General features: G+C 52.8%; 1 protein-coding gene across 1 annotated transcript; it reads right to left on the reverse strand.

Annotated features, from left to right (window-relative positions):
* Positions 1–1,441: 1,441 nt before the first annotated feature.
* Positions 1,442–10,997, reverse strand: LOC106844159 (polyunsaturated fatty acid lipoxygenase ALOX15). The gene is made up of 14 exons (XM_044745730.2): positions 10,759–10,997; positions 8,946–9,150; positions 8,577–8,658; positions 8,360–8,482; positions 8,094–8,197; positions 7,741–7,901; positions 6,861–7,004; positions 5,468–5,677; positions 4,049–4,135; positions 3,782–3,951; positions 3,480–3,601; positions 2,789–2,889; positions 2,498–2,665; positions 1,442–2,388 (listed from the first exon to the last, which is right to left on the reverse strand). The coding sequence occupies exons 1-14, from the start codon at positions 10,891–10,893 to the stop codon at positions 2,209–2,211; spliced, it is 1,992 nt and encodes a 663-aa protein (XP_044601665.2). The 5' UTR covers positions 10,894–10,997; the 3' UTR covers positions 1,442–2,208.
* Positions 10,998–12,465: the final 1,468 nt, after the last annotated feature.

Consider the following 12,465-nt stretch of genomic DNA (forward strand, 5'->3'; position numbering starts at 1 on the left):
TGTATATTCTTCATTGTAGGTCCTTCTAGTTGTGGCATGTGGCACGCTGCCTCAGCGTGGTTTGATGAGCAGTGCCATGTCCGTGACCAGGATTCAAACCAACGAAACACTGGGCCGCCGGCAGCGGAGCACGCGAACTTAACCACTCGGCCACGGGGCCAGCCCCTGAAGGTTCCTTCTTGCCAGATGTATATTTGTCCTATTGCTTATTATCTCAAACTGTGCACTAGGGGCTTATTTGCAAGGATTTCTCTTGAACCAGCCTGACAAAGGTTTATTATTATCTCCTGTGTTCTGTAACTCTTAATCTTGAATCTATGCTTGCTCTGGGTCTTAATAATTTACTGTAATTTCCATTTACTGACCATATATTTGTTATAAGAAAATATATTTGTAGAATATGCCTGTTGTAAGAAATTGAGTTTACTCACCTAAAAATAATGTCGCTCACCCTGACCTCACTTTTCTTTCTGTAGCTTCACTGGAACCTAAGGGGCATAATTTCATGTATTAGAGCGCATCAAGACTGTGTATGTTGGATTTTTCCCTACAGGCCTGTGACTCTAAAAAATTCATTTCCAGGAAGCAATAAGAGATGAAGTTTGAAGTTTTCTCTGTCAAGGACAGAGGAGAAAAGATGCCAGAATGAAAGTATCAGGCAAGGAACCAATAATGACAGCGAGGCCCCCAAGGAGAAGGGTGCCTCTGTGAGTGCTTGACTTCCAGGACCCTGTCATACTCTTACTTAAATCCTTCGATGTTTCCTAAAGTTCAAGTCTAATTTCCTGGCATGAAACCTGTTCTTCCTGAGGCTGACCCTTCCCACGGCTTCTCTCCTAACCCGAGCTCCTCCCGCCCCGCACCACTCACCACATGATGGTGCCACCTTGTTTCTGACATGAAGACTGGGCCATGCTTTCTCCCCCCTCCTTGTGGGTTCTCCTGGATCCCAGAAGTAAACTCTACCCCACCTCCCAACTGTTTCTTTCTTATTCTTCCTTCAAGATCAGACCAAGAATCATCCACACATCTTCTGCCAAATTAAATAGAATTAGGGGCAAGAAGCAACTTTGTTCACATTTTTGTAAAGGAAACAATTTTGGCTTATGTATACTGTTAGCTTCTGACTTAAAATATCCACAGATGATCTTTTTTTTTTAAAGGTTGGCACCTGAGCTAACAACTGTTGCCAATCTTTTTTTTCTTCTTCTTTTTCTCCCCAAAGACCCCCGGTACATAGTTGTGTATTTTTAGTTGTGGGTCCTTCTAGTTGTGGCATGTGAGACGCCGCCTCAGCATGGCCTGATGAACGGTGCCACGTCCACGCCCGGGATCCGAATCAGTGAAACCCTGGGCCGCCAAAGCGGAGCGCGGGAACTTCACTCAGCCACGGGCTGGCCTGATGATCATATTAAGTAACAAAACTTCCAACTTTATTCTTCCAAAATTTTAATCAGATACAGAAGTTGGATTTTATTGATTCCTTTGTTTTCATTCACTAAAATAATCATGAGATTCCTTACTATTATTTGAGGCTTCCCAAATGGTGAAGTGCAAATGGGTTATAGATAGGGATCTCTCAGGCAAAACCCCAAGGCCAGATACCTGCCGGCTGGGAGCAGCTCCCTCAGTTTAACCAGTTTACGTCCATTTATCGCTGTCTAAGTGGGCCGTGAAATGAAACGGTTTGCTCTGTGTTGTGTCTGGCTTCAGGACAGGCGGCAAATTCCATCAGGTGGTAAATAACATCCAGTTAGAAAGATGTGCCATATTCTTTTGCCAATATTTTACTTAGGATAATTGGATCTTAGTTCTTTTCTTTTGTTAGTCTAAAATATCTTTTTGTTGTTGTTAAACTTGATTTAGTTTCAAAATTATAAAAGGTGTGAAGCGGTATGTTTTATTACCCTATTCTACTCTTGAAACAGTGTATATACCCACAGCTGTTATCTGTCCTGGGGAAGATCTGAATGATGAGGGAGGAAGAGAGGGAGGAAGAGAGGGAGGGAGGAAGGGGGAATGAGGCCCCCAGGTAGTGCATCTAGGGTAAAATCTGTCCACTGTGGGCATAGACAATGAAAAGGTGACTCTTCAGGAGGGTGGGAGATAAGAGGAGGGTGGAGTTTGGGGACAGCAAGACAGGGAGCACTAAGGGGTGGGGTCATGGCTTGGGTAGAAGGGGCTGAAACAACCAAAGGCCTGGGGCGCTCATATGGCCACGCTGTTTTCCACCAGGCTGGGCCGCAGGTACTCGTAGGGCATGTCCAGCTTTGCATTCCGGAACTCAATTTCCTTATCAAGGGCAGCCAGCTCCTCTCTGAACTTCTTCAGCACAGCCTTGGGCCCAGGGCCCGAAAAATACTCCTCCTCATGCTGGCCCAGAGCCACCTGGGATGGAGAGAAAGAGGCAGCTGAGCGCTTTACGACCCTCAGTTTGGAGTGCCACACCTTCCTGCAGGTGCCCCCTTCCACAGGGAGCCGGGCACCTGACACTCACCATGACGGGCTGCCGTCTGCCTAGCTGCCAAGTGATGGACATCTGGAGAGAAGACTGATGAACGTTGGGCAGTGTTGCCATCACCGTCTCCAACGTCGCATCCTTGGTGGTCGGTGGGGGCAGCCGCATCGTGCAGGGTGCATTAGGGACCCAAGCATACCAGTCCAGCTAAGAAGGGGCAGATACCTAGAGTCTATGTCTGCTAAGCATGAAAACCCCTTAGCCCACCTACGCACGGCACTGTCCCACAATCGAGGTCCAAATGCCCAGCTGCCCACCTCTGGTAAGTACCTGGCCCAGGTGGACGGAGGAATGCTGGCCAGTGCAGGTGAAGATGCACATGGTGACAAAGTGGCAGACCTGGTCCCGGGACTCTAAGGACACAGGAAACCCTGCAAAGGATAAGGAGAGTCAGAACCTGCGAGGCTAGGCATAGAAGAGAGCTCAGAGAGATGAGGGAGGGAGGGGAGAACGAGATGGGGAGAAGGGGCGCCCAGGACTCTCAGGAACTGCTGTGGGAAGGGACGTGAGAGTGGCTTGGGTGGGGAAGTGGGGAGCTGTGCTGGGAGGGTCCCGCCCAGTAGGGTACTGGTGTGGCTCATACTGGCTCACAAGAGTCAGTTGTGCGAAATTTTCAGGCATTTAGCAAACTGGTTGACATCACACTGGTAGCCACCATGGGAATATTTACACCAAGGAAATGCGCTAATGCTCAAATCAGGCTTTTTTTTCAGGCAGCCAGTTGTTAAACATTTATGAACAACCACTGGTCCCACTGCATCTGGGACCTGGAGGGGTTCTCAGTGTATGCGGCAGGGACCTATCCCTGGTTGAGTGGAAAGGGAATCTGGGGGTGCCTTTGGGCATTTTCATAGGGGTTGGAAATGCTTCTGGAAGCTTCCATAGAAGTACAAAGGATTCTGGGGAGATTCCAAGGAGGACTCTCTCCTGTTGGAGGTCTTAGGGCAGGGGCTCATCTTACCTCGGTCCTGGGCCCCTAGCAGCCCAATTTCAGTGATCTCTCGACACCAGGTCTGCAGCTCAAGATCTTCTTTCACGGCCCCGTCCGTCTTATAATGCAGATTCACTATTCCCTCCACATATCTGCTGGCCAAGGGGTCAGGGCCAGAGAACTGAAGCCGACAGGGAGCCACCAGGCCCTCTGCTCCCTGCCCACACGGCCAGGTCAGGACCCCCAGCCCTCAACTCAGACACAGACCTCCTCTTCTCCTAGCCTCCTCCCCGACTCCCACTTCCACCAGCCCTGCTTCCCCACTGCCTCACCGAAAGATGATTTCCCAGAGCCGCAGGGCATCTTGGGCATAGAAGGAAGACTTGACGCCCAGGAGCCCCCGGTCCTCCAGGTCATCAGGGGGACAGAATGACCTGTAGGTCAGAAAGGGTCCAGCTCGCCTGAGCAGCTCCACGTGGCCTCCCCCACCTGTGCTCACCACCTGAGGAGCAAGGACAGGCAGTCAGGCCAATCAACCTGCCTTGAGGCCAGAGCCGGAGGGAGAGTGAACTCCAGAATTCCCCTGTCTCTCCTCATACCTGGTCGAAAATTCCCATGTTGGAGACCAGCCCAGACCTGGCCCGGATGTTAATTTCCATGGTGTATCTCAGGTGGGGAATTATAAGCTAGAGGGAGAAGAGCAGGGAAGGGCAAGGTCAGAAGAGAGCTGGGGCAGGTCCCTGCAGGAAATAGGGGGTAAAAAGCAGGAAAGGTACCAGGTCTCAGGAAAAGCACGGCCGTGACGTTCAGTGGCCCCTCAACACCAGGAGTGTTCAGTTGACTTGTAATTAGTGCCAAAAACTGTGGACTTATTGCTCTATGATGACCGAGAGACATCATTCTCCTTTTCTTTTCATAATGACTATTCAAGGTCTAGCTCAATGTTTCTCAACCTTTTCTTCATTATCACTCCTTTAAGGAGGGTTTTTAGCTATTCTTTCCTACTCTCACCCTCCCATGCAATTTTAATGCTATAGATATATCTATTATGCACTCTACGTCTATATATGCTTTACACATAAAAATAATAAGATATTTTGCCCCCCTACAACCACTTGCACCCCCTTGGGGGGCATAATTGCCCTCACTGAGAATGCATGGCCTAACGTGCCTACCTCCAGAACTTCATCACCTACCTTCTCCCCTTGCCCATTACACTCATCCTCTTTCTGTTCTTCAAATATGTCAAGCTTGTTCCTGCCTCAGGACCCTTGCACTCACTGTTAGCCTCTGCCTAGAACAATGTGCCCCTTGATCATTTCACCGCTGGATCCTCAATCTCTATGTCATCTCCTCAAAGGAGCCTTTCCTGACCACCCAATCTAAACTCACCATCACATCACCCTGCCTGGATTCTCCACATTGTACTTATCACAGCTGATGGGTTACAGTACAATCTTTATTGTCTGTTAGCCGTTAATGGAAATGAAAATCCCCAAAGATCAGAACCTCACCTGTCTTGCTCAGCACTGGCACCTAGAACAGTTCTTGCCCCATGGGAGGCACCCACGAAAAAAAGTGAATAGGTGAATACTCTGCTCTAATTACCTGTAATAAACCAGGCTGCTTCTGTTGACCTGAGCCCCTCCAACTGGCCTATGGGTCACTGTTTTAGAATTCTTCAAAGCTGGCTGGAAAATCTGTTACGTATTTGCATGGTGCCCTCTTGTTGGATGGAATCCTCAGTCATTTGTGTGTACTATATACATACTGTATGTATATCTGTGCTTTATACATAAAGAAAAGGAAGACTTCTCACCACCCTACCCTGCCGATGAATCATTTTCACCTCCTTGGGAGGTGATATCACCCTGTTGAAATTCTCACTCCCTGCTCTCGTGCCTTTCACTGGTTGGCTCCCGCCATACCTGAGACGCCGCAGAGAGGGCACCTCCAGAGGTGGGACTGTGCGATGGGGCAGAGAGGGGCAGGCAGGAGAGAAGGGAACAAGGTGTTACCTTGAAGATAGGATGTATCGATGGAAGGCACCTCATGGTGGCCACAGCGAAGACCTCAGCCATCAAGTGTCCCCTCAGAAGATGAGACTGCAGCTCGTGAAGCTGGAAGTCAGAGCTACGGACCCAGCATTTAGCCAGGAGCCAGACCATCGGGGGATCCGTGGGCAGGAAAAGCGGTGGTGGAGGGGACCCTCCACGGGGCAGTTGGAGCTGGAGCCAGGGCGAGAAGGGATGAGTGCCAGGTGTCCCACAAACTCCCCTCCTTTGTTCGGTTAACTTCTCCCTTCTTCCTCCAGATTTGCTTTGCTTTCTCCACCTGGCTGCTCCTACCCGCCTCCAGCCACTGTTCCTCCCCTCCCTTTCCTGCCCACTCAGCTCCTTAACATTGTGCAAGCGGCTCTGCCCTCACGCTGCCTTCTCCAGCCTCCACTTCCCCTTTCAGTCCCTTCGGTGTGGACAAAATTCAAACCCACCGCTGCCTTCATCCCACACTCTTTTTCAGAAATCTCAGCCTCTCTCTGGTCTTTCAGCTCCACCTCTACACAGCTGACTAAGTCTCCAGTTCTCAGCTAGTCACTAGCTGGACATTACAACTTGAATGTCTCCCCATTAGCTCAAAATTGGCCAGATGCAAGCCTGCCTGCGCGTCCTGTCCTCTTTATTTGTCCTATTTCTGCAGGTGCCTTGCCTGGCTCCTCCTTTTTCTCTCTCCTTGAATTCAGGCCAGTTTAAATCTCCTCTGCACTCCCACAGCTCTTCCCCACCTCTGAGCCCATCACCTCCACCTTGGACAATAGCTGTAGCATAGTGCCCTAATCCCTGCCTAGCATCTCCCTTCTCCCATCCATCCTAAACCCTAGTGCCCAGATAACATGCCTGCAGCATCTTTCACAGCAGCCTTCACCAGCTTCCTGTGTTCATACTCAGCCTGGCATCCATGGCGCACTGTAGCCTGGCGCCCCTCACCTCACATTAGTCCCCAGCACCCCTGCCCAGCTGGCCGCCCGGAATCACCTGACTCCTCACTCTCGGACACTCCTCAGCCTCTCTGCCCGGCCCACCTTCCCCTGGGGGCGGGGGGTCCTCACTGTCCTGCTTGAATATCTAAGTCCCATCCTCTCCCAAGGCCCGGTACGCCCCACCTCCAATGATCCCTCCCAGACTGTCTCCGTCCTCAGGCACTTCCTCATTACCGGAGCTTATTCAGATTTGCCCGGTCTCTCTCCAGCTAGACTGCACCTCTTAAAGTCAAACTCCTGCCCATTTCCTCCTTTCACGCCTCCCCAGCGCATTAGCGTAAGGCCTTTGCACAGAGCGGGTACTCAGTGAATTTGGGTGAGGGGCTGAGCCAAGAGGGCCAACCCCTGGGGAGAAAAATGATGAGTCCTCTCACCTGGATGACCATGGGCAAGAGTTTCCCATCAGGCTGCAGCTTCAGCAGGACCAGAGGGGCAGCCAGGTACTGCTGGCTACACAGGATGACATTGGCCTTGATCCCATCCAGCAGGGAGAAGTCAGCTTCAAACAGCGTGCCTCCCTGGATGGGGGCAAGGGCAAGGCCTGCCATCAGCGTAAGGCATCTTCCCTCCACCCTGACTCCCCGAAGGAAGAAGAAAAAGAAGGTATCCAACTTGTCTCCACCACCTACTTTGTACGGGGAGTGGGATCAGCATTTGGGCTGCTGTGGGGTCCGCTGTGGGGTCCACTGTGGGCCCAGCTTGCTGCCAGATGGCAAGAAGGAATTCTACAGGAGAAATCTTGAGTGCTTATTGCCTCATATATTTCTTACATGCACTTGAATTAGCCCCAGTTTTATAAAAGAGGAAACAGATGATCAGAGAGGATAGGTATCTGGCCTGAAGTCACACAGCTTATAAACAGCAGAAACAGGAATCAAACCCAAATCTGTCTCACCCTATAATCCCGTGGGTTTTCTCTCTCAGTTGTTGACTCCTGATTAACCACCCCAGCCCTGACCCTGATTCTCTTACTCCACACTCTCCCTCAGTCCCTAGCTCCAAGGCCCAGTTACAGCTCTTCATTTTGACTCTGTCTCTATCACCCATCACGCACTCTTTCTCCACAATATGCTATTTCTTCTCAGGGAGGAAGGCCATGGAGCTGCACTTCTCCAGGATCACTCAAGATTTCTCCTGTAGAATTTCTTCTTGCCATCTGTCAGCAAGCTGGCCCACAATGGACCCCACAGCAGCCCAAATGCTGACCCCGCCCCCCATTTCCACGTGGCCTCCTTAGGGATCTTATGTCCGTACCTGGAGCTCCTTCTCCAGCTGGGCCTGCAGCTCCTCCATCCCTGGAGGGAACACTAGGCGGGCAGGAAGGCGAGTGGAGCGCCTCAGCAACATGGGGTTGGTGCCGTTGAGAAACTGGTACCCAAATAAGTCATCCTCCTTCCAGGAGTCCCGCACCCGCTCTAGGGATGGCAGTTGGGGAGCATGCTGGGGGATCCAAGCTCCTGGTCCTTCCAACCCTGCCCAAACCATCCCCAAGTGACCCCAGCCTACCAGAGGGACCCAGGCCTCTGGTCTCCCAAACCTAGTTCCCTCGATTGGATGGGATCTGGGGGTAAGGGTCCCAGGGGAAATATTTGGGTACAGGTACTGACCAGCCAGCGTGCTCTGGCCACACCAGAAAATCCTGTTGAAGTCATCCAGATCCTTCCAGCAAGTCAGAATATTTAAAGAGTCTTTGACAGCTAGGTCTGCCAGCCTTCAGGGAAGGATAGGCGAAGGGTTTGACATAATTCTCAGAACCAGACATTACAACCCCGGGCATCCACCTTGGGCTGGTCCAGCCCTGTTCAGTCCATAAGCCCATTGTCCTCCACTAGACCAGGACACCTCCCTTTCACCCAGCCCCCATTGTTCTCACCCCTTGGCCAGCGAAGCCTCAAAATCAATTCTCTTGTCCTCCAGAAATCTCTCATCTACAGGGAGATCACCTATTCCGGCCCCGGCCACATTCAGAATTAGCCCATCCTTCCAGTTACCCCACCTGTGGCATAGAAATAAAATCAGGCATTGTTACGGGGGGGAGGGTCGGCAGCTCACTGGGGGGCAGGAGGAGTCAGAGGCGGAGGAGGGCTAACCGGTATAGCTTCCTTCTGTCTTCCAGCACCTCCTCCCTGTGTTTCTTGAAGAAGCCTTGGGGGTCATCTACCACCGTGCGGCCTAGAAGTGCGGAGGAGGGTATGGGCAATGAGGCTTCTCCTGAGAGCCTCTCCCCTGTCCCTGCCGAGGATGCCTGCTCAGCCCGCCCTTCCAACGGCCCCTGACCCTTCAGCACCACGCCCTCCCGCAGCCTCGGTGCAGGTGCAGCTCGGTGCCAGCTCCAGCAACCCGCCGCTTCCAAAGGCCCCGCCCTCCGGGTTCCTGCCCTCATGCCCTATTCTCCTCTCCCTTCCCACTAACTTCTCTAGTGCCCCAGAACCCTCCTCACACCCCGACGCCGCGCTCACCAGTGCCCTCGGGTAGGCTCAGGACTCCATCACCCTCCACCCAGCGGTAACATGGGAACCTGAACTCGTCCCCGCTGGCCCCGGGGCCCTGCACCGAGATCCAGTTGCAGAACCACGCGTCATCATTAAGGAGGTGCCACTTGCGCAGTTTCACAAAGAGCAGCGGTCCCAGGAACTCCGGCACGTCCACCTTGAATTCTGCCTCCTGCAGGCGACAAAAGAGTGTCAGCAAGGTGGGCCTCTCCGGAAGGGGCGCTTGGACTGAGCCCTGGACGCCCTTCCGCTGGGCCTCTGGGAAAGCTGCGCAAAGGGAACCAGAAAGAGAAAGGGGGCGCGCACCCAGCAGGTGGCTCCACGACCCCTTCCTGGGTCGTCGATGCCTCGATTCCTCAGCCCGATGGGAAGGTGCACTCCTTCCTGCACTTTTTCCTCCCTGTTGTCACTGATTGTGCCAAGCGCTGAGCTGGGCACTGGGCACCAGGCGCCGCGCCATGGGCCCTGGGACGACACACTGTAAACCAGACGATTGCAGCTGAGAAACACCGGCGCCCCCCGACCCCCTCACCAAGGCTGAGTGCCCACAGAGGCCCCACCCGGCCTGGGGGCAGGCTTCCCGGAGGACATTCCATCTAAGCTGAGCCCTTTAGATGAAAAAGGCTTAGCCAGGCAGAGTGAGAGAGAGGAAACGCTGGGGGAAAGGCGTGCCAGGGAGAGGAAACGGAGACAGCAGAGGTTAGGGGAGGGCGAGCAGCGTCGTGGAGCTGGAGCTGGAGCGCGAGACGTGGGGAGATGAGGAGGACGAGATAGTGAAGTCTCGAAGGTGAAGCCAAGGGCTTTGGATTGGTGCTGAAAACAAGCGGAAGCCATTCAAATGTTTTAAGCTGGGGGAATGTTTTAGGGGTGGGAATGTATTTGGAAGAAATCGCTCTGGCTGCAGAAGGGCTTGAAAGGGCAGAAGCGAAAGCAGTGAGGCAGGTGAAGAGGATGAAAGTGACGTAGGTTCCAGGGGACATCGGTAGTCGCGGGTGGGGCGGACATCAGAGCACGGATGCCGGAGATGTCCAGGAGATCGAATTGACAGCGCTCGATTCTTAGTTAGACAGAGGTGAAGAGAGAGGCAGGCGCCAGAGACACGTGGGGGAGACCAGAGGAGAGGTCTGAGGGTGGGGGAAGAGGAGGGGACCTCACTTGGGCGTGTTCCTTTGAAGCGTTCATGGGACGGACATCCGGATCAGGGGTCTTGGAGAGAGCTGGACAGGCGATGGGAATTTGGGGGTCGGCAGAGGGAAAAAGTACCGAGAGCCAGGGACAAATACCAGGTAGATGTGATGGGAGAGGCGAAGTGGGCCGGGAAATTCAGAGTGTTCTCATCTCTTGGCTTCTTCTCCCCAGCCTTCCCCCGGCTCCTCCATCCCACCCCACCTCGGGTGATAAAGCCCGCAAGGTGGAAGATCTAGCAACAGTAGAGTTTTGAAATAGTTTTTTTAACAATAGAGGAAACAGGAGACGCACGGCCTCTCTAGGGACCTCTGAGTTTCAAGAAAAGAGAGCTCTGTGGAACGACGGGCGCGCAAGAGTATCCTCTCAATTCCAAGGAGACTGGGCGGCAGAAACGTTTATTGAGCGCTTACTGTGTGCCACGTACCGCCTTAAAGCGCTCTACCCTGCGGCCTCCGAGCGCTCTTTGCGCGGGATGCGCGCGCCCTCAGCCTCGAGAAGGAGCTGGAGGCGGGCAGGGCGCTCCTCTTCCCCGGTATTTGACGGACTTGGGGACAGAGGTGCAGCCCACCCTACCCGGCTGAGGCCAGCTCACCTTGCCCCGCGCCGGCCACAGGCGCTTTCCGAGCGCCGCCTCCCCGTGCTGGCCGACCAGCCACAGCTGCACCTGGTTGTTGGAGCCTGCGTGGAGCGAGGACCCGGTGGACACGCGGACGCGGTAGAGACCCATCTTGCCCAAAGATGTTTCGCGCCTTCTGCGGGGGGGCAAAAGAGTGGAGGCGCTAAATAATGGGGCCCAAGACCCCGCCCCTCAGAAGCCTTGCCAGGGATCGGGGCCGTGGACGGCAGTTCTCCAGCCAACCCTTCCCAGCTCTGCGCCGCCCAGAGCTCAACCCGAAGCCGAAGAAGGCGGGGCCATGTGGGGCCAGGGGATTCGGACCATTATCTTGATGGGAGGAGGATAGAAGGGGGAAGCAGATGAGAATTTGGGCAGAAAACATGTAGGAAGAAGGAATCGAAGCCTGGCCCAGCAGGCAGATGGTGTGGGTGGCTGGGAAGCCCACTCTGTCTACACACACACACACACACACGCACACTGGCCTCATGAGTTGGTTCACCTCTGCCAAGGGTCGTGCTTAGGGTTGTAGGAGAGGATGAAACGGGCAAGGAGACGTGGTCTGCAGCAGCATTTGAGGAAAGTACATTAAGGCCACCGAATTAATTTGACCAACTCTGAAGCTTTCTTGCTTTCCCCGTGCCAAGCTCTGGGGTTCATTCCTTTCTAGCTTAAAAGCCTCTGCCTCTCTGTTGCTTGCAGGATAAAAATCCAAACTTCTTGACATTAAAGCTCTTTCTAACCTGGCCAGCCCTTCTCCCACCTCATCCCACCCTCATATCCTGTCTCTCTCTTTGGCCTGGAGCCCTGTGTTTCCCAGAACCCACTGTGTTGTTGGCTTGCAGTCCCTCCTCCTGGAAAATTCTATCCAGCCTTCTAAACCCTGGTTAGACTCCAATTTCTCAGGCAAGTTTTTCCTGGTGATTCCAACCCTCCCCCCTACCCTCACCAGAGCTAATCAGCTTTCCTCTCGACTGCTTTCGCCCGGTGCATACTTCTACCGTTGCGCTGCTGCAAACAAATACTACAGTAATTTGTTTGTATGTCCATATCCCCTGCTAAGGTGAGCTCCTCCTTGGTAAGGACCACAATCCCACCCAGTACCACATACTCACTTTTGTTTCCCCTGGATTTAGCACAGTATCAGGGCTTGGGGGTGTCAATAAGTATTAACTGAAACACACAGAACTGAAAGATCAATTATACATAAATCCTTCCCTTGGGGGAGACAAAGGCAAACAAATAACTCTCAGGCAATGTAACTAATAAGGGAATAGCAAATCCAGCTGTGGTGCCACCATGGGGTGCCGTGCTCTAAGCCTGGTAAAGCAAAGGAGGTCAATAGAAATACATCTGTAATGCATACTTTCTTGTTTATTTTTTTAGTGGGAAGTGATTCAAAGTTCAGAAGGTACAAAGTGGTATTCACGGGTGTCTCCCTCCCTCTTGGCCCCAAGCCCCCTAATTTCTCCGCCCCCAGCAGTCACTGATCTGCACCCATTCACAAGTAAATACATGCCTATCCTTTTTGTCCTTTTTCTGCACATGGTAGCACACTTTATACGCTGTTCTGCACCTTTTTCCCCCCAGTTTGCAACATAAATCAAGAGATCATTCCACATCAGTCCTTAAATAGCTTCCTTGTTCTTAAGGCTGCCATTGTTTTGATGGAGCATAATATACTCT

The sequence above is a fragment of the Equus asinus genome, chromosome 13 (assembly GCF_041296235.1).
Source record: "Equus asinus isolate D_3611 breed Donkey chromosome 13, EquAss-T2T_v2, whole genome shotgun sequence".
NCBI lineage: Eukaryota > Metazoa > Chordata > Mammalia > Perissodactyla > Equidae > Equus > Equus asinus.

Coding starts and splice junctions, on each gene's coding strand:
- LOC106844159 (XM_044745730.2), bottom strand. CDS start 10,893: ATGGGTCTCTACCGCGTCCGCGTGTCCACCGGGTCCTCGCTCCACGCA. Junction 7,902..8,093: donor TGGCCAGAGCACGCTGGCTG/GTCAGTACCTGT, acceptor TGCCATCCCTAG/AGCGGGTGCGGGACTCCTGG. Junction 7,005..7,740: donor AGCTGGAGAAGGAGCTCCAG/GTACGGACATAA, acceptor GCCCCCATCCAG/GGAGGCACGCTGTTTGAAGC.